General features: G+C 52.1%; 1 protein-coding gene across 4 annotated transcripts; it reads right to left on the minus strand.

The window, feature by feature from the left end:
* Window positions 1-3,277: 3,277 nt before the first annotated feature.
* Window positions 3,278-16,772, minus strand: GDAP1L1 (ganglioside induced differentiation associated protein 1 like 1). 4 transcript variants are annotated; one of them, XM_074920127.1, is made up of 6 exons: window positions 16,310-16,772; window positions 13,234-13,426; window positions 9,708-9,881; window positions 7,548-7,645; window positions 7,287-7,401; window positions 3,278-4,661 (listed from the first exon to the last, which is right to left on the minus strand). In XM_074920127.1, exons 1-6 carry the CDS (start codon window positions 16,487-16,489, stop codon window positions 4,318-4,320), a joined length of 1,104 nt encoding a protein of 367 aa, XP_074776228.1. In that variant the 5' UTR covers window positions 16,490-16,772; the 3' UTR covers window positions 3,278-4,317. The 4 variants fall into 4 exon arrangements, with proteins under 4 accessions (XP_074776228.1, XP_074776227.1, XP_074776229.1 ...); XM_074920126.1 differs by having other exon boundaries at window positions 13,234-13,453; XM_074920128.1 differs by lacking the exon at window positions 9,708-9,881.
* Between the last annotated feature and the right edge of the window lie 4,284 nt (window positions 16,773-21,056).

The following is a 21,056-nucleotide window of genomic DNA, read 5'->3' on the forward strand; positions in this document are numbered from 1 at the left end:
GCTTTTCTACAGACTTGTGTAGGAAGAGCAGCTTTGCTGATGGCGTGCACAGATCTGAAATTACCCTCTTGTCCTCCATTATGCCACAGATAACTGCAGGTGTGGAGTTGTAGTTAGCTCTTAGGTTGTACATTATTTCCTTGTTCTTCGGTTATTTAGTTTTTAATCTCATATTATCATATTTTATATTATCCCAGGCCATCTCAAAATACTATTAGCATATTATCCCATATTATTTTAATCCCATATATTTCTCAGGAACCTTGAGAAGTTTAATTGCTGTCATTGCCTGTATTGTGGATCCAATCTGGGTGGTTTTGGCTTTGATCTTAATGATGGCAGTGAATGCCACCAAATGCAACCTGATGTTAAATATTTTCACAAGCTTTAATGTTTTCTGTTTGCTGTTCTCATGTGGGGAAGTCCTTCATTTATTTTCACAGCAGAAAGAAAGTTTCCTCTTCCTTGAAGGAGCAGCTCTTACACCATCCCCCTTTCCTCCTGAGCCAGGATACTGAAATTGCAGTTGGATGGTAGGGATTATTTTTTTTTTCATTCAGAAACAGAGCAAGACTCAGCAATTAATTTCTGAGAGGGCTGCGAGATGGTCACTAGGTATTCTTAGAGAGCCCTTGATCTCAATTTCTTTGGCAACCTGTGACAGACAAGCTCTGTAGTGTGTTCCCTGTCCTTTGGCAAGCTTGGCTTTGAAATCCTTTATTCTGCATGGAGACGTCTTTTCCTCCATCCCTTGACAAGCAAAGGAGAAAGCTGCCAGCCAGCTCCAAGACTGACACGTACATTTTCAATTTTTATAATTGAATCTTTTGGCCAAAACCTGTAGGAGTAGAAAGATGTCAGAAGCTGTAGTTCTACAAATCTGAGTGTTGGAAGCCTATTAAATGGAAGGCTTGTGAGGGAGGAGGGGGTGACTGCTCCTTAGGAGCTCACTCAGTGTCGTGAAACTCAATCTCAGAGGTGCTCAGAAGGGCTTGGACTTGACAAATAGCCTCCAATTTTCTTCCCTCTGATAGTTGAAAGTTCCACATTTCAGCACAGATACAGATTTTAAGGCCCTGAGCTGCCTAAAAGCACATTTGCCTCTAAAACACAGATTTTGAATTATAACAATTTGCTTGGGTAAATAAGTACATATCGGGTAAAGCCTAGGAAGGGCCCTAACTGGGGTCGGATCAGGTACACAGAAGTATTTGGTGCAGGATACAGCACCAGCCATTCCCTCCGTTCTGTAGCGCAGCCAAGCCAGTGCTTCAGTGACAGCAGTTGCTCATCAACAAACCGCAAGGTGTCCCAGAGCAGACATTTGCTCCAAAGAGTCTCTCTGAGGTGCCTCACCTTCCAGCCTTACCCCTTGGGTGCTACTGTTGCCCCCACCTTGCTGAGAGCGAAGTGTAAAGTCCTGGAGTAAGAAAACAGATTTTTGCTATCATTTTTGTATTTCTGTGTACAGTGGATGCCTTGGGCAGCGAACATCAGGCCAGTGCCCAGCTTATGGCTGTGTAGTGCAGGGGTCTCCCCTATCAAATGGAACTAGAGCAGAAAAAGCCTGATTAGGCTCAGCTCAGCTAGAGCAAAAGCAACTTTTTATGCTGACAGCCTGTAATCACCGCAGGGCTGCTGAGAATAACTGGCTAATCTGGATCGATCGGGGTGGTGACATTTTATCTCCTGGTTCGTTCAGCATGGTCTTGAACATCACTTCAGCCTCTGCCCGTCACAGTAATTGTCTTTTATCACTCTTGCAGATTGCTTTTCCCTGGAGCAAAGTCCTGGGATTTTTTCATTACAATGACAGGGAAACAAGGCTCAGCGACAGGGAGTGGCACCATCTTCACTGATTTTTGCTTTTTTAAAAAAATTTGGTCCTAAACAAAGGCTTGTTAGTGAATATTCATAGCTGAGAACCTGTACAAAACTCATCACAGCAGCATCTGCAGCTTCCCAGCAGCCCACGAAGTGACACGACTGACATCTCTCATGTGTTGGTCCAAACTGATCTGCGCCTTGTTCCAGCTGCTGGCTCTGTCTGGCTTCCTTGTAATAGTTGCATTTTAACAGTGTGCTCCAAAACAAAACAAATGCCAATTTTCTCCAGTATTTAGAGTTCTGATTTGCTCCATGATTTTAAATTTATTCTTTTCTTTTTTTTTTTTTAAAAAAAAGAGTATGGTAATTAGTAGCAGTCTTGCTAAGCTTCCTTCTGCCTCATTTTCAGGCTGAAATCCTGGGAACTGAGCGAGTATTTGCTGACATTGTCTCTGGGTTTTGTGGCCTTGTACCTCTGTTAATATTAATTGCTACACCTGGTTTGTGCGTTTCATCAGCTTTTGGAGATCACCAGGGAATGTGTGTCTAGGACAATGGACAAAGGTAAAAGGATGAAATCCATATATCTTTAAAAATTCTTGTGGGGAGTTTAGCACCAGCTAATGGACTAGATGAACTATAGGACATCATGTATCTTCTTACATCTTTCAGATTCAGCAAAAGGGATAACCTCAGGGAACCCTCTTGCCTCCCTCTTAAAAAAGAAGCAAACAACTATTTTTTCCAAAGTCATTGATGCCATGAAGCAAATATGTAACTGTATTTGGGGACGCATGTGTCTGTAATGTTTGCCTCAGCAGCCTCAGCTGCAGGTGCCTGGTGTGCATGTGTAAGCGGTGGATTTGAGTTCTCACACAACAGTTTTAAGTGTGGATAACACAGCACCTTTGTAGCTACGCAGGCCATTGTATGTCAGAAGTATGTCAGACCAGCCTACACAATTGTGATGAGTACAGCCTAAACCTGTGCATTTTGCACTGTCTAATCACTACGTGCTCATCCCTTGCAATTCCTGCTAAATATTCACAATTCTCTGGCTGTCAGGTTGTATCAAGAAGCAAAGCTTCTGGGAAATCCTGCTGCTTTCAAATACATAAAGATAATTTTGAGGTCAGAGGCAAATGCTATTAGTGTTACTTCAGCCATACTTGGCATGCCTTTCCGAGCCTAAAGATGCAGCACAACTTGCTAAGGATCACTGGAGCGCTTGGCAAACCAGCCAGAGGAGATACGAGCAGGCTGAGTGCTTACAGAAATGAGTGCCTCAGAAGAGGAATACCTACTATTTCCATGAGAGTTTTATACCAATGCAGTACATGAGAAAAAGCACAAACCACCTGCACATCCCTCTGCCCTTTGGCATGCTTTGAGGTAAGACTAGAAGGGTGTTGAACACATTTAGAAATGTGAAGCAGTTACTCCTCCCATATGGTTTATTGAGGATCTCAGTTTTCAAAGCATGAGTAGCAGTGAGGCCCATTATTCTTTCCAACATGCAAAAGGCACAAGAAAGTCATCAATGTGATTCTGTGCAAAGTGTCTCTAAGAAAACACACAGCGAGGAAATGACAGAAAGGAGCCCCCGATGGAAGAGAAAGCCAAAGTGCCTTCAGGAAAGTGCTGAAAAGTTCTGAAAATGGTCGTACTTTTTTCAGAGTCCAGATATGCTCAGTCAGTGAAAGACGCTTTGCAAATCCATGAAGGAAAACTCAAGAGACAGAGCCAAAAGGCTTAAAACAATAATCTCCTTCATGTGCCAAAATTCAGGATGGAAGTCAAAATGATTTATCTCAGGAAAAAAGTGCGGCAGTTAAAGACAGACGTTAAATTCTTTAAAAAAAAGCCCACCAAAATCAGACGTAGAAAGTGGATACGTTCTAAGAGCAGCTCAATAAAAAATATTCCTTTTAATGAAAATAATTTTAAAAAATGGATATTTGAAGAACACAAATCCACCTTGACTGTGACCAGCTACTGCACCCTGCTCTCAGGAAAGCCTCCAAGCACGACAACACAACGCCTTCTAGAAGAAGAAAGTCCCCACTACCTGCATGTGTGAGATGTGGCCGGTGAGCAATTTGGAAACACAAACGTACAGGCAAATATCCCAGTCCCATTGGTTAACTTGGGTGTCAGGAAACTTCCTGGGGTTCCTGTCTCTTCCACTGGAGCTGGCCGGTGCCGGAGGTGGCGTCACTTCCCGGTGGGCACGGCTGAGCCTGTGAACCCCTGAGCCTCTCACTGGAGTTGAATACTTAAACCTAAAAAAGGCATTTACAAGTTGACGCATTTTTTTGTTGTTGTTGTCTTATTTCCTTGGAGTATACGTTTCTACTTCTAGACTACGGAATGTTACATTAAACAATATAGTTATTCATTACCTTGCTTCAAATTTCATTACAGTTACTGAGGCTTCATCATAATTTCACACAGCACAGAGACACCAAACTAAACACCAAGAAGCCAGCACTAGATGTATTTTTTCTTTAAGTACCAATAAGCAAAATACCCCATTCCCCCCAGAGATCCCATCAGGAAGGAGGCTCCGAAGAAGGAAGGAGGTTTCCGCTTGACCAGCCTGAAGGCATTGGGTACCACTGCAGAGAGAAGCGTGGTATGTATATCTCCCAAAACTTTCCTGAAGGCAAAACGTTTTTGTATCCTGTCGAAGAAGGACTGTAGGTTAGGTCTGCTGCCATCTTCCCAGTATTTCTTAGAGAGTCCTAGAAACTTGAGGCGGTGCAGGGTAGCTCCTAACAAGACATCAGCCAAAGTAAAGACGCATCCACAGAGCCAAAGTTCACACTTCTGCCCTGGAGAGAGAAGTGACAGAGCAAGTAGAGTAAGAATAAACCCTTGGGTGGGCACCTAAAGGCTTGCTCAAAAGATCCACAAAGGCAGGAGCATTTGCATTACACCTGGGGTGTTTTTTCTCAACTCTCTGATGTCCCAAGAGATCAGACCACATCTACCAGGCCACGTGATGGAGGATATGTGGGGCCACCAAGCTGAGAATGTGAAGCCATCATTTATAGCCCACAAGAAGGTACAAATTGCTGTCTGCAGAATGTCTCTGTTGCCTCTCTCCCAAGTCGAGAGCAACAGATGTCATCCTCCCATACCCAGGAGGTCCCTGGCAAAGGGCCCTTGGCCTCCCTTGAAGGAAGATGTGGTGCAGTGACCCCTTCTGCTGTGTTAGTGCTCAAGGGACAGCAGCAGTGTTTGTCCTTGGCTGCACTGGGAACTGTTTCAGGAGTGTCATGTTAACTTGTCCTATTTCAGGGATGTAAGAAATCCTCAGGAATCAAACACATTTGCTGGCCTGGCCTGTCTGCTCTCCCTGTGTGCTGTCGGGGACGTCCTGCCTCTGTCCCATCTCCTGCAGCAGGGACCCTGCTCCAGGACACCAAAACTGCAGCATGTCTGTGCCAAGAGCCGGAGCTTGGTGTGAATGCTGGGTGCAAGGAAAGGCACCACAGCATTGATAACCCCTGATAAGAGGTGACCCTGGAAATAACCTCACCAGAGAGATGTCCAGGAATAAACCAAGCTGTTGTTAGGCTCAGGCCAGGATAGTAAGGAAGAACAGCAGAAGGGCACAAAGGCTGAGCCCCTGGCTTTGCACCAAATCCTTAATTCTGGGGCTTTTCCATTTGCCCTCTGGCTGTTATATCCGGGAGGGAGAGAGTGTCACCTTTATGGCACCCCTGCGCAGGGGCTGGTGCTGCAGGGCTGCCTGCAGGGCCAGGCCAGGGGAATTACTGGTAATTAGCACCCTCATTTGTAGCCGCTTGGCAGCCTGCCTAATCCTGCTAGAGGCACAGCCCAAGTGGACAGATTGCCTGTGCCTAATTAGTCAATAAATGTTTTCAGTGACTAATGAATTGTGGGGTGCCGCAGCCAGAGCCTCCTGGGTGCTGTGGGGACCCTGTGGGTGCTTCAGCTCAGAGGTAGGGAAATGGGGCTGAGGTGGCTGCCTTGCTCCCAGGCACCGCTGCAGGCAAAGGACAAAGCACATGTGAGGATGGTGACTTCGGGAGAGAGCCCTGATCCAGCCCTACCCCTCCTGGCTCTGGACTTGCACCCGCTGCTGAGGTCTGGACCCAGCTGTGAGGTGCCCCAGCCCCCTGCACCCCTTCCCAGCGCCAAGGTGGGGCAGAAGCGCAGACAAAGGCAACTCACCCTCTTTGCATCGCAGCAGCCCCAATTTGAACCAGCCTGTCCCAGCCAAATGGGGTGCCTGTGGCAAGGGGTTGCCCTGTGCTCCTGCAGCATCTTTCACCCCCCTCCTGCCTGCCCTGCCCTGCCTGCATCACTGCGCGTTGGGCCGGCAACCTGGGCTGCGTGGGAGGAGAGCTGCTGCACTGCGGCTCCTGGGAAGGTGCCAAAGGGCTGGTGCTTGTGTCTGCTGTTGAGATCCTGACCCGGCTGTGGGCATGGTGGGGGGAGTTTGGGTGCCTGAAGCAGAGGGCAGGAGCAGCATGCAAGGACCGAAGGCAGCGGAGCCCTCGGGCGCTGGCAGCAGCCACCCCTCTGCTCCAAGTGCCTGTGACATCCTCCCAGGGCACCTCATTAGGCTGAACTCTGCTGAGCTAGCCCAGCTCTCGGAACAATTAATGAGGGTGTTCACTGGAGGCAATTAGGGCAACACAGGGTGCTGCTGTGAATGCATCAGGGCTCTCAGCAAATCCCCAACCCTGTGTCCTGCCGGGTCTGACCTTGGCACCTCCGAGGGCCCTTCGGTGCAGCCCCGAGCGTGACGCATGGCTCCCCATGGCTGGGGACGGCCCCGAGGGCAGGGGCAGCTGTGGGGTCATCCCCTGATTAACTGTGTCTGGGTTCTGCTCTGGATCTGGCACTGTGGTGCTGGCAGCTACCAGCCATCCTGGGGCTGGGGTTACGAGGCCTGCTGGCAGCGGGGATGAGAGGATGATGGCGTCATCCTGGGGTGATGGCAAGACAAGCAATGCCCAGCTGTGCCCATGCATCCCTGTCTGCCAGGGCATCAGGGTGGCTCTCAGCAGGCACCCAGCAGTATGTATTTGATGTTAGGGATGGCTGGTGTCACTCTCTCCCACCTGCTGGCCTTTGACGCAGGTCCTGTAAAGGCTCCCACCCCTCCAGGGCCCCTCAAATTCCCATCAGGTTTCCCTGCCCATACTCCACTGGGATGTGCTGCAGACCTGTGGCGAGGCGGGGCTTGGCTGCAGGACACATCCCCAGCCCTGCATCTGTCAGTCTGGGCTCCTCATGGTGCAACAGCGCAGGCTGCAATGACATCAGTGCACCCAAAACCAGGAGACCCCAGAGGCAATCCTGGCCCCACTGGTGGTTGTACCATGGGGCATGTTCATCAGGTGCGAAGGCATCGGCTGTTCCTGGTGTTGCACCTCAGCCTTGTATGAAAAAATACCCCGTAAATGCAGCCCAGAGCCTACCTTGGTACTCCAGTTTCCTCTTCTCCAGCTCGGCCTCGATCTGGTCTAGCACCATCCCCAGTTCACCAAGGATCTTCTTCAAGTAGTTCACGTTGTCATGCTCCAGGATCTTGGCCTGGGTGGAGGGCGGGGTTAGGATGGGGGATGGATGGACAAGTGTCCCTGCAACTGTGCAGGGACACGAGGCTCCCGGTGCCCATGGCAGGTCTGTGGGTCATGTCCCCCCAGTGCCAGAGGTGTGCATGGCTTTGACCCCCTTACCATGAGCTTCTTCTGCTTGGAGAGGTAGGGCTCTGATAGCTGTGGCTCCTCTTCGTGGTCCAGCTTCATCAGCTCCGTGCTGGCATTAGCTAAATGTCCTGGGGGGAGAGAGACAGAGGGGCTGGGGGGACTGTGTTTGTCAGGCATCAGGATGACCTTGCGTCCCGCAGCAAAGCACCCCATTCTGCATGCAAAGTAGCATTGTGGGCACCAAGAAAACACCCCGGAGAGCTAAAATAGGCCAATATTCATGGTTTGCTGCTGCCCTGCTGCTGCTCCTAAGGGCATGTGGCTTCTTCAGCCCTCCCACCTGCTCATGGCATGGCAGTGCTGGCTGTGGGGTATGGCAGATCCCCCTCCCTGGCCATGGTGAGTCCCAGCTCTGGGGGTTTCAGCTCCTCATTTTCTCTGCTGGATTCATACCGGAGATGCCAGATTTCTGTCTCTCTCTGACTCTTACTGTTTTAAGAACTTCCCTGAGCTTCTGTGTAACCTCGTTCCTGCAGCTCCATCCCCAGCAGGTTGATCCTTTGGGATGTCTGAGCCAGCTGCCCACGTGTGTGTGTGTGTGTGTGTGCACAGCGGCACAGGAGGGGATGCTCCCTCCCAAATGAAGCTGTTCTGCCCCAGCTCAGTGTCTGGGGATGCAATTTGGTAGTGTGGAGACCATCATGAGCACAGGAGAGATGCTTACCCTCCTCCTTCCCAGGACATGGGGAGGATGCAAAGGGCTTTGTGTAAGGGAGCTAACGGGGGGAAAGGAGCAGAGTAAATGGAAGAGAGGAATATGAGATGCAGAGTAACACCTTAGGGAGGACATAAATTACCCAAAGCTGGGCTAATCTCTTCCTGCCAGGGACCATCTGTCTCCCCCTCCTTGTTCCCTCCATGAAGGGCTTGGCTATGCTGATGCATGGTGTGGGAGGTGCCAGGGCTGGCTGGGGCAGCAGCAGGCTGTATGCTGAACAAAATGGTGAAACTCCCTGTTTTCCACCATGAGCCCTGAAGCTCATGCTCACTAAGGCTCCAAGCCAGTGCTCCTGGGGCTGTAACTCAGGGAAACCTGGATATCACCCTGGTTTTGTTCCCCTTGGGAGATCCTGGCCCTTGGTTCGCCCTCTCCTTGGGACACAACTACATGGATTTTCTCGGCACCCACTGCAACAGGGCAGCTGAGCCATCGCCTGGGTGGATGCGCTGGGGAGGAAGGGCACCGCCAGCGCTGAGGCACCATCCTGCCCATAGCCCCTCCTTCGCAATGGCTTGGGAAAAATGCCACCAGCAAGGAGGTTTGGATGGGGAGATATTTTTAAGGACTTTGGCAGAGTGCTGGGTAGGTGATGCAAGGCAGATGGGGTCTGAAGCCATTGTAGCAGGACCCTTTGGGGAGAGGACAGGCTCTGCACCATGCATCTGCCCAAGATCTAGGGGTGGAGGTGACACTTGGTGACATGGAAACACCCTGTGCAGGGTGCCAGCAGAGACAGGGCAGACCATGAGATACACCTCAGGAACAACCTGTTTCTCTTTGTGCCTGACTGCAGCCAATCTCAGGAGGACCATCTGTGACTCAGGCAGCTGAAGGGACAGTGCAGGGGGAGTGGTGTTTGCTACAGGCGCTGCTTGGGGCCAGAGCCTAAAGAAGGGGAGAGATGTGGGGCATGCCAGTGCCCTCCCAACAAGGTCACTTCTCTGGCGAGTCCAGGAGCAATCCTTGCCACTGAGTTAATTTAAGCGTTGTCAATGTTTCATGAGCACTTGAAGGTCAGGCACACAGTCATGCCGATTCATCCACTATCTGCAACTCAATCTGGCTGTACTTTCCCACCTTTGCCCTTAGAGGTATTGGAGGGAGAGGAGATGTGAGGAGAGGGAGGAAAATTCATGTGCCCCAAAAAGAGCTGGTGAGAAGCATGCTTGGCCCGTGGGAGCCCAGACATTCCCGGGGTTAGGAAGCCTCTGCAGGGTACCTGCAGCTCCCAGATTAGCTGTGGTTTGCCATTTCCCAGCTCTGTCCCTGCCTGCATTGGTGGAAAGCAGAGATGAGCAAGAGCAGGGTGGCTGGCTGGGCTGTGGACCCAAACTGAGCCTAAAGGAAGGGCTGGGAGAGCCATTGTGTTGGCGGGGACCCTGGGCAGCCCCGCTGGAGAAGTGACTTACTGCGGATCTCAGCGGTCGCGTACTTTGGGATCATGGAGTCGGTGGTGAGCTCGGGATGTAGGATGCAGCCGTGCGTGTAGGCGTCCATGGGGAGCGAGTCCAGCAGCTCCCGGTACTGCAGCACCCGCGAGTGCAGCAGGCTGCCTGGCTCGGGGATCAGCTGCGTGACGTTTTCTGCGAGGGCAAAGCGAAAGCTGTTAACAGGATGCTCATGAGTGGCTTGTTAGCCTGTGTGGGACACCAGTGTGCAGTCCTGGCTTGAGCAGGGACTCAAAACCATACCCCATGCTTGTCTCTGCCCCCTCCCCACTGCCCGTCCTGGCCAAGAGTGTGTCCAGTCTGTGCCCAGAGATGGGCAAACCTGCAGGACCACAGGGATGTGTACGCATGTCAGTGCCCAGCCCTGCAGCCCCCGTGGCCCCAGGAGCTCAGGGTTAGCAAGCCCTTCATCTCTGTGGCCCCTGAATTTGTAAGCTGTGGTTTCACATCTTTTAGAAGGGAAACAAAATCTTCCTGTTCTGCAGAAAAGAGCTAAAACATGGGGATTTGAGTTTGGGATCTCCTGAGTTACGAACTCATTACACCCATAGCAGTGAGGCACCTTGGGCTTCCCTAAAAATCCCACTCAAAGTGGGTAATCAAGAGGTAGATGACCAAAGAAGGAGCCTGACACATCTTCCCTCTGCGCTTAGCTGGTGCCTCAGATGCAGGAACATCCCTCGCCCCGGCCGGCTCAGCACCTCCCTCGCCTTGTTGGGTTTTATTAATCTTTTGCAGATGGCAGTTTGTATCCTGCTCTTTTTATTACAGTTTCTGCTCAAAATACACAGCAGATGACACCACATGGAGCAAAATGTTGCTCTTGTCTCCACCAAGAATATCAGGTCCATTTTTTTTATGGGATCATAAATGTTTATAGTGTTTTCAGGTAGCAGTTAATGGGTAGTGAGTAAATTTACCACCAGGCTTGGTACACCCGTAGCCCACATGCTGTCTGCAGTGCAGGGCTCACCGTACACCAGGCTGAGTTAAGGTGCATCGGCAGAAAGACTTTGGCAGATGTGGCCAACACGGCTCCTTAATTAAAGGCTTGAAATGACAGTTCTGCTCGGCCCCACTGCCGGCAGCAGTAGCGAGGCTGTGGGCACAGCCTGGTGATGCCCACCCGGCATGGATGCACAGTTCACCCTGCCCTGAGCCAGGCAGCATCGCGCCTGCCGGCACCTGTGGCTGGACAGGAGCCATGGAAATTTTGGCAGCTCCTATACTGCAAACCTCCTAACAGCTCTGATTCGGGGCTGTCTCTGTCAGTAGGCTCCATAAGCTTCTTCTGACCGACGAGCATGAGCATTATTTTTCCCTGAGTGAGGGGAGGTTTCAGTAGCTCCTCCCTGCCCACAGGCTGCTTGCTGCCCATGCTGCCCCGACTCCAGCTCTCCAAGCGGGGATTTTCCATCTGAGAAAAGCGACCGGCTGAATGAAATAATAATAACTGACCTATAGCATGTGTGCTCCTTCCACAGGGCTCCTGGCCAGCACCCGACAGGCTGGGGCCAAGGCTGGAAACCAGCATATCCAGAGTGACTGCCCTGTCCGGCAGCGAGACAGAGCGACCACAATGAAATAGTGGTGTGCTGGCTGCTGGCCTGCGTCCTTCAGCACGTCCCAGGGAGACTTTTTGGTGGGATCGTGATCGCCCTGCCTTTGCACGCCACAGCAGACCTGCACATACGGGCTGCTGTTGTATATAGTCAGCAAGTGATGGGCCGTGCAAAAGTGGGATGGGAGAAAGCTCTGCAGGACAGGGCTGGGGGTGCAGCCCTGGGAGGAGCCCCTCGCCCAGGCTGTGAGATGCACTGCCAGCAGCCAACCCATCAGTGATTTCTTGGCACTGCTGGGCCTTGACCTAGTGAGAACACCCTCAAAGGTTATTGGCACTATTCACGGCTTTTCTGGGGAAAGAAAACCATTGCTCATCACACCACCCTTCGCTGATAGCTGACCCTCAGGGTGTGTGTAAACACCTGTAAAGGCCATGCTCCCAGGCCAGGGGAAAACATAACGCAGTGTATATACCTTCTTATAAAGGCATTTTCAAGCTCTGCATCTTTCTGCAAGGTGGGTGATTCCCCTCGGGCTGTGGTATCCTAATGCTTTTTCCAGCTACCATTGGTGGGCAATGGCTCGGGGCAGAGTATGCAGCAGGGAGTGGTTCTCTGGGCACTCTTCCCTGGAGCTTCCCTCTCCATTTCTCAGTGAAAAGGTAAGAAACTGCACCTGGCTGGAAAATCTCAACGATAGGAGTTTCCCAGTGCACAGGCAGAGCTGTGTCCCCCTCCTGCTGGGGACAGCCTGTTGTCACATATGTTGGACCACCTGCCCTTCGCAGAGACCGGGTGAAGCTGCTGCGCAGTGCAGGAACAAGGAATGATGTTCCCTGCTGCCCCTTGGCAGGAAAAGGCCCGCTGTTCCCTGGGACCTGCTGCCGGTGTGGGCTGCTCCCGGCCGATCCCATCCCACTGCCCCGCCGGTGAGCGAGCATCGTGCCTCTGCTGAGCACCACCACTGTAGCAGGGCCGGGAGAGGACAGCAGCAGCTGAGCTGGCAAGACGCCCTTGCTTCGGGAGCTATTTTGAGATGTTTTTGATGTCTCTGTTGCAAGGGGGATGGATGCTGGGGCGAACGTCGTGATGGCACAGCCCAAGCTCCCTGCTCAGCTTTGAAGCCTCCTCAGTGGAGCATCCCAGCCTGACAGCCTGCAGGTTTGGGGAAATGAGGGTGAAGGGATGTGAGATGCCAGGGAGAGGCTGCTTGCCGCAGTGGCTGTGCAAACAGCCACCTTTGAGTGCCGTCTCAGCATCCTGGTGTGCTGGGCTCGGCCGGCCGCTGACTGCAGCCCTGCTCCGGGGGGAATACGAGCTTCTCTCTCCTGGTTGTCCCTTCCTCTGGGTTTGTGTCATATCATCCTCCCATGGTCCCCAGCACTGCTGGCTTTGTTTGACTTTAAAGAGGCAGTTTTCTCTGAGGCACCAGGGATGGCAGGGTCCCCTGCCCGCAGCTGGTGGCACAGGGCTCATCGAGGAAGGGGAGAGGGACAGCAGCACCCAGCTCAAACCCACTTTCTCTCAGTGAGGCTTCTTACAGGGAGTTACTGGGGTTTTTACACAATTACACAAGGCCAAAGAACAAAGGTGACCAAACCCAGAAGGAATCCCATGGGTTGTGCTCCAGCCACCGCTCTGGTGAGATGCCACCACACACCACAGGGACAGAGGGAAATGGTCCGGTTTGGGATTGTGGCCAACAAAGCTGAAAAAGGGGGGGTCCAAAGTCCCCTAGCAGCACTTCCAAGAGGTCTCTGCTGGAAATCCTTTATTTTCATGGGAAAATGTAAAAGTCTGGGGAAGGCTGGTGGCTTGCTGCTCTTCTGGGGTAAAGCTGAAACTTTACAGGACAAAGCGAGTGCATTTGGCAAATAGTATGTGAATTAGACCCGAGTTTTCCCTGAGATGCAGTCCCCCCTTACCTCCCGTGAAGTTCTTCTCCATGTAGTCGATGATCTGGTTGTAGTCACTGATGATGTTGTCCCTGTGGATGATGACGGGCACCTCCTCCCCTAGGTTGAGGCGCATGAACCAGGGCTCCTTGTGCTCCATCAGAGGCATGCTGACGTCCCGCTCCTCGCAGGGCAGCCCCTTCTCTGCGATCACCAGCCGCACCTGGGACAAGAGACCAGGGAGAAAGGGCTCAGCCCCATGCACCAAGCTGGTTCCAAGAGCCCCTTGAAGCACCCCAAGAATCCCACCTCCACCCACCACAGTTCCTTGGCCCTCCCCGGCCACTTAAGCACAGCGATGTGTCATGACACATGCTCGTCCTGCCAGAAGCCAAGCAGCTCTTGGCATGGGGCAGCTGCAAAATCCAGGTAGCCAAGTGAGGATTTCCCTTCCCAGCAAATGGAGAAGACCCAAGCCCATCCTAACTTTGTTGGACTATCCTTGCTCTGGCCGCTGGTGGCCAGTGTGACAGGTGAAGGGGCCAGGGGTACTGGCGAGCTGCAAGCCCACCCCTTAGAAGCAGGTGGAGAGAGGTTGGCAGCTCCCCAGCTGGGGGGAATCAGTGATGCTGCTGTGGGTCCCAGCATAGCCCAGCACACTGGGAGGACGAGGAAGAAGAGGAAGAAGCAGAGGTTGCAGCAATGCTATGTCGTCTTGCACCCAGTGGGTGCTATAGCCTGGCTGAAGGAGGCCTGGATGCTGACTCAGGTACGTTCTATGCTCGGGGTGGGCGATGGCTTTGCCAGGCATGTTTTGAGAATGGAAAAGGTTCTGTTTCATGGAGAGTTTCAAGCAGCCTCTGCACAGCATCTCTCCTGCCCCATGCTGCTGCTGGCCTGGGGATATCACCCACCACCTTCACACCTCTTGTGCCAAACGCGCTGCCTTCCTCTGCTGCTGCCCTCCTTCAGCGCCAGGCCGGCGGGTGGCACCGCTGGGGTGGCATCCACCCGTCTCATGGGTGGGAAAGCTGAGGCCAGGGGTCTGGGAGGGCAGGAGGAGGCCAGAGCAGGATTGGATGTGGGGCACCGTCCCCATCCCCATTGCCCACAGACAGCCCTCAGGGCTGATTCTGCTGCTTTGCTCTGTGCTTGAGATGGTGTTGAATACGCACCCAGGGATGGCATTTTAGGCTTCTGGGTTATAAAATCCTGACTGTTATGAACTAAGTATGTCAAACAGGTGAAAAAAAACCCTCCCTCGGAGGATGTGAAACTGCTATGTTTTACAGAACATTTACTGAATGAGGGAAAAGCGCTTGTTTTCCTCCAACTAGCAGCGGCTAAAAATACAACATAACAAATATAAGCATTTCTATGAGTACTTCAGAGTCCCTGGGGAATTAGTCATTAATTATTTACAGGGTTGGCAAATTAATTTTCTCTTTTAAACTCAGGCAAAGGAAGCCTGTGAACCTCAACTGCAACATTTCTTTCAGCCTTTCTCTCTCAGCTGATGGATAAACCCTGGGCAGGACCACCCAGGGCATCTGTCCCCAGACTCCCCCTGCTTCCCTGTTCTAATATCAAGAGCCAAGCCTGAAGGCCTGGCAAGAGGCAGCTGCCAGGCAGGAGGGCTCAGCTCCCAGGGTAACCCCAAGGAGGGGTCCCAGCTGGGGTGACCGAATGCGCCTGGACCCCCCAGTGGGTCTCTGAGGAACCAGCAGAGCTACCATGAGGCATCTTGTGTAAAAATCCAATGCTGGCTGTAAAACTCCAAAAATCCCTTTGTAGAGAGGGCCAGATCCTGGTGGGGGCTCAGGATACCTCCCACAAACAGCCCCAGCGTAGTGGAGGGTGGTTCCGAGCAGCTCCCAGGGCAGAGCAGGAAAAGCTCGGCCAGCAGGCAGCTCTGAGAAAAACTCCTGTGCAGGGGGACTCATGCAGCCCCTGCCACTCCTCGCCCTGCGATGTCCATCACGCCAGCTTCTGCTCATCTGCCTTCCAGCAAACGCTGTTTCCTTGCAAGTGACCTCAAAAGCAAAGCCTGAAGCGGTGCCGGAGCTGACGTAGCAGCGGGTGCTGTGGCTCTCGGTGTGCCCTGCTCTGTCCCCAGCCCCGCAGAGGGGAGGCCGGTTGTAGGAAACCCTGTACAAGAAGTGCCTTAACCACTTAACCACCTAACCACTGCCTCCCTGCTGCCGGCGGCCGAACGAGCAGGACAAAAGATAACAGTGAGCTGGGCACGAGCATCCCTCGCCGGTGCGGACCAGAAGCCCATTAGTCACCTGCTGCCAACGGCAGACCATGTGCAGCCACCCTGCTGCATTGGGCATCCTCTCCTTTCTTTGTGCCTGCAAGTAGGGACGGGCATCTCTGCCTCCGGCCTCCCCACCGGGCTGCGGGGCTCGAGGGGGCCCTTGCACCAGGGGAACTTTGTGTCCCCGCCACCCCTCTGAATATCCCATTCTCCATGTCATATTAATGGCATGGGAGTGATTGGGGGGGGGTTGGGGCTAGGAGGAGAAGGTCGAGTTTGCTACACAGCCACTGTGCTGAAAAATGAGCATTTACTGGAAAATGTGATTTCTCACTGTTCAGCTCCATGAACCTTGCATGGAGCTGGGGCACTGGGAACAGGATTTCCAGGGCGCTGCTGCAATGTCAGGGGTAAATCATCGCTGCATGCCGGGGTCTGCTCCTTGGAAGAAGCCTGGCTCTGGGGCTGCCTCCCCCTCTCCTGGCAGCAGGGTGGTCCCGGGGCCTGGCTCAGCCTTTGTCTGCGCTCCTGGCCATGCCGGAGCGGGGCTGTGAGCGAACACAAAGCCGAGGCGGCTCCCGGTGCAAGCCGCGATCCCAAAGCAAAAGCGGGATTTGGCTGAGCGCCCCCCCCCCCCCCCCCCCCTCTCCCCCAGGCAGATGCTGTTAAAACGCAGAACCTCGGGTACAAAAGAGCTGCCCGGCCACACGCTGCTATCCCCACCAGCCCTGGGGACGAGCCCCTTGCTCTCCCCATCAGTGCATCCATCCTCCCGAGGCAAGGGGATGCCCTGGGGACAGGAGGTGATTGTTCCCCAGGAACCCAGCCGAACAATTATTTTTTTACCTTTTGCGAGCTGAAGGACTGGGTCCAGTGGTACAAAACCAATCTATCCTGGGATTTGAGAGCGGGGTCTGTCGGGTCCTGATTTTCCTCCCCCTCCGTGGATTTCCCTGCGTCGTTCTCCAGCGCCGAGATGGGCCACCAGCTGCAGTTGGTGGGAGTAACGTTATTGGGAGTCGCCATGACAGCCTGCGAGCGAGCGGGAGAGGGACGAGGGAGCGAGCAGCACTAGCCCAGCATCACATGGGCTCCTGCCAGCAGCATCACTCCCGGGGCAGCTCCATCTCCCCGGCTGGGGTGGGCAGCGCAGGGCGGTGGGCGCGGGGGTCACAGCAGAGGATGGTGGCAGCAGCGGCCGTGGTGTGGGTGAAATCGCAGCCTGTCCCCGCTCGTGGCGGGGCTCCCACGGAAACGTGCAGGCATCACTTCAATAGGCGAGTCAGCAGCGGAGGCTCCTGCTGCCAGCCTGCCTGCCAGCTCGGCAATCCGGGGCAGCTCCAGCCCCTGCGGCTCTTTAGGAATATTTTGCAGCAGAGACTAAGATTTTTTTTGACTGGTTTAGATACAGCAGATATGTAATAAATAGCTACATTGATGGATACTGGCTTTAAAATGTCTAGCAGGTGTCTCACCTGCCTTGCAACCTTCATGGAAAGAAGCAGCAATGGCTCTTTAAAGGTATTCAGTGATTTTTGGAGAGCACAGATTAATTACTGCCTAATGGATTTTATGTAGCCTGTACCGGGGTAGAGCCCCAGAGTCCTCGCTGCTTACCAGAGCCTCGGGGTGCCAGGCCAAACCAGACGAGCCCTCCTACACCAAAGCAGGCATGATTGGGGGTTATTTACAGAATTAGCAAGCTGTGTCGCAATTGCTGCTTGGAGAGTGCTGGGGCTTCTGGAGCTGCTGCTCTCTGGGCACTATGAGCATCACCCAGAGGTCTGCAGGCAAGTGCATGTAGGCAGCTGGCACCTTTCTGGACACAGTGACCTGGACATCTGGGCCTGTGTTTAATGACACTTGGCTTCATCACACTCCATCTTCAACAATCCGGCAGTCCAGAGATAATTTCCCACACATGGGACTAGCTGCCAGTGCTGGGAGGGGTAAAACCAGCCTAGTTACGGGTGTCAGGGGCAGGTTCAGGAGAGGGTGGAGGTGAGGACTCTGCAGGCGCAGGGAGCCAGCTCGCATCTCTGGGCTGGCAGAAGGCTCTGGGCGCAGGTGCAGCTCCTCCATGTGTTACTCTTCATCTTCATCCATGCTGGACCTGATGAGGTTGAAAACAGGGCAAGGTTTGGGAGAGCTGGTTCAAGTGGGGAAACTGAGTCACATTTTGCCCAAGAGCACAGGGAGGGAGTGTGGCCAAACAGGCACCTGGCTGCATGAATATAGTGAAAGGAACGATTTTCTGGGAACTGTGAAGTGAAAATGAATCCTTTGGTGTCGTGATGTCCTGCTCCCGAGGATGTGCAGGAGGGGTGAGGCTGGGAAGCGCTATGCCCTGCCCTGCCTCCTCCCTGCCTTCTCCCCCATAGGCAGCAGCCCCCAAAACCATCCTCCCTCCCCAGCCCAGGGCTTCCCAAGTGCTGTCAGAGACCCCGTGCTGGCCTCGGGGACACCCTTTAGTTTGGGGCTGCAAAGTCGGGGCAGTGGCCCCTGCTGCTGCAATCTGGGAGCAGGTTGGGCTTTGAACAAAGAGCTGGTCCATTGCCGGGTCCTGTCCTGCCCTCTGCTCTGCAGCTTCCCCTCCTGCTCACTCTGAGGCTCACTGCCCAGGAAGCATCTTTTGGGGTTCCCTTCACCTTTGGGTTTAGGAAAGGAGTGGAGCGGTTTGACCAAGCTGAAGCATTTCTCTCCTGTGGATTGCTGTCCAGAAAGCCCCATCTAGTGGCATATTTTGTGATAAATTAATGCTGCACTGTTGGGAATAAAAAAATGTCGTTGCTTCATCCCTCTTGGTCCTGCAGGTACGTGGTGCCTCTGAAAGCACTTATTTATTTAGCTGGGTTTTGTCTTGCCAAAGTGAGCAAGGCCTGAGGGGCAGGATTGGTGCCAGCCCCTTTTAGGGGTGCCCTGACCTTGTGTGACCTTGAGGTCATTCCCAGCTCTTGTTCCCAATCTTCCTGCCAGTGAAAGGGGTGGATGCTGGGCTGCCCCATGGGCTGCTGTGTGGCTGGACCTGGTGGCATTGGCAGAGCCCTGGCAGGTGCCATCGGGGCAAGATTGTGGGTGCTGGTGGTTCAGAAATGTACGATCTGGGGTGACTCATCTCAGGCTGATGCAAACATTACAGAGGGGAGAGAGCAGGCAGCCAGAGTTGGTCACGGGACTTTGCAGGCACAGAAGTACCTTCCCTGTTTTAGCAGGAACGGGTGGAAATCTGCCTGTAGAATCAGCTCCATTGATTTTTTCCGGGTGGCCTGATTCAGCGTCTGCCAATGTAAAGCTTAGCTAGGACTCGGTTTGGCTTTTATAAGGTGAGAAATAAATGTCACTGATCCAGGGTGCCCTTTTGCATCCTGCTTTGGTTGAACTAGTCCTGAAACTAGACAGGCAAGTAACTTGTAAAGTGCTGGGGAGGGGGGATTGAGGAAGCCACTGAAAAAAACCCCAGCCTGGATCTGCTGAGATAGGAAGTAGAGAGGTGGGATCTGGGAGTGCTGCAAGCCCACCAGTGCTTTCTTTGAATATTTTAGACCTATTCTTCTGTAGATTGACTGGGAACACATCCTAGAGCACCCAGGGACAGAAAACAACTCCCCAGGCTTGTTGGTGCAGGTACAGCAGCAGGCTGGGAGCAGTATGGCTGGCAGGGCTGTGCTCAGCACTGCTTGTACTGGGCCACCTCGGAGGCTGAGCACTGATGCTCATCAATCAAGCTAATTGTGCTGCGCAGGCATTCCCAGAGAAGATGCTGTTTGCTAGTGAAGCTGGAGGTTTCAAGCAGGCAGCAAGCAGGAGTCACTGAGTGAGTCACTGGCAGGAGTGAAGTGGTGAGCTGAACGGGGAAGGGTTTGAAAGAAACTGAGTTTGGGCTTGGGGCCTCTCTTAGAGCTCGTCATTTCACCCAGAAGGGGTGGTTTGAGCAGTGTGAATGTCAGCAGCAACGTTTCAGTATTTTGCTATGTCAGATACTTTGGGTTCTTGACTGAAACTATCTGCGCTTCCTCTGCTGCAGGTCGCACTAGACATGCTTAAACAGTAGCACAAATGGGAAGTCAGGCAAAATACAGAACTTGTTTTTCCCTTCTCCCCTCAGCACTAGTTGCTTCTGTCCTGCATAGGAACTGCTCTCAGACTCTTCTCTCCCAGCTGGCCTTCTGGCAATCTGAATTCACTTCTCAGCCCTAAACTTCAGGGTGTATCTTGGACTAGTTTAACCTCCACGATTTCCTCAATTCTCCCACTCTCCTTGGTCACAGATCTGCTGCACGTTGTCCTGCTCCACAGCTGAAAAATGGCCTTGTGCTCTTCCAACGTCGCCGATCACTATGTAACACCAGCTCCAAGGTCTAGACCCTTCCAGGGGTTTGTACTCACTTTATTAAGGAGGAGGACTGTGCTTCACAGCAGAAACAACCACACGGAGGTGACCTTGAGCCAGGCTGCCACGCCACATTTCTGGGGAAAACAGCCTTGCTGTGCCCCTTCGTAGGGCTCCAGGTTTTAAATAACTGTATTTGTACATGTTAAAAGATCTGTGCCCCAGCCTCCTACACGCGGACTCCAGGTCAGCGCTCACCGAGAGGCAGGGTAATGGTTCAAGGGAGAAATACCAGCAACTAGCAACAAAATTTTCAAACTATTTTAGAGGGCACAAAGCCAAAACATGAACAGAAACATGAGCAGGCATGCTTTGCTGAAGCAGAAATAGCCTTTGAAAAGCACCAAACAGCAAAGATAACTACTACCAAACATTTAAAAGCTAAGTAGGTATTATACCGGATTTACTGTAGGGAGAATGAAGGGAAAGTGAAGAAAACCAAAACTGTGTATGTATGCAGGATAATGCTGGGAGGAAGGTGAAGTGGACAGTAAAGTATCAACCTTAGAAAATTTACAAATTAGTTAAATTTAATTTGAGAGTATAAGCCAATACCACATGCTAAATAACTGCTTAACACTTAAGGGCAAATTGTATTCTTGTTAACTTACTTGGATTTATTTGAACTTTAAATATGAATTTCCTGGATTATTAGTGTAAATTTGAGGGATGATTTTATTAGATTTTATTCTACTGACAGCGATTAGCATCTAGAATGTCTGAGACTTCTCTAGCACAGAATGCAAGACCAGCTGTCTGCATCTGCTATCATCTATTTTTACACAATTGCTTGTGACTTGTTGGCTTGCTGGCCACTAATTTTTAAGCACGTAAGTAAAAGTTGCAGTATTTTACTCAAACATGGTTATTTAGCATTTGTGCACAGCTGACCCTGAAAGCAGACTTCTGGGGTTTTTTTTAAAAAAAAAAAAGGTCTTGAGGGGAGATGAGTGTAAGTCAAATTATTCAGTCTTTAATTTGCTGGGTTTTGACAAACATTTATTAATGCAAGTCTCAGCAACAAAATTTTTTATTTCAATATTTTCAATCAGAAGGAATGTTATAGCTCTACACCACAAAGCCTGTAAGATACACACTTCTTGTTTACCCTATTTCCACGCTGCTTTGTGTATCAAACATACTCAGAACAATCTGTATAGATGGCTCCACAAGCTCCCCTTCCAAGACAGCATGGCCCAAAAA

Source organism: Athene noctua, chromosome 16, assembly GCF_965140245.1.
Source record: "Athene noctua chromosome 16, bAthNoc1.hap1.1, whole genome shotgun sequence".
Taxonomy (NCBI): Eukaryota; Metazoa; Chordata; class Aves; order Strigiformes; family Strigidae; genus Athene; species Athene noctua.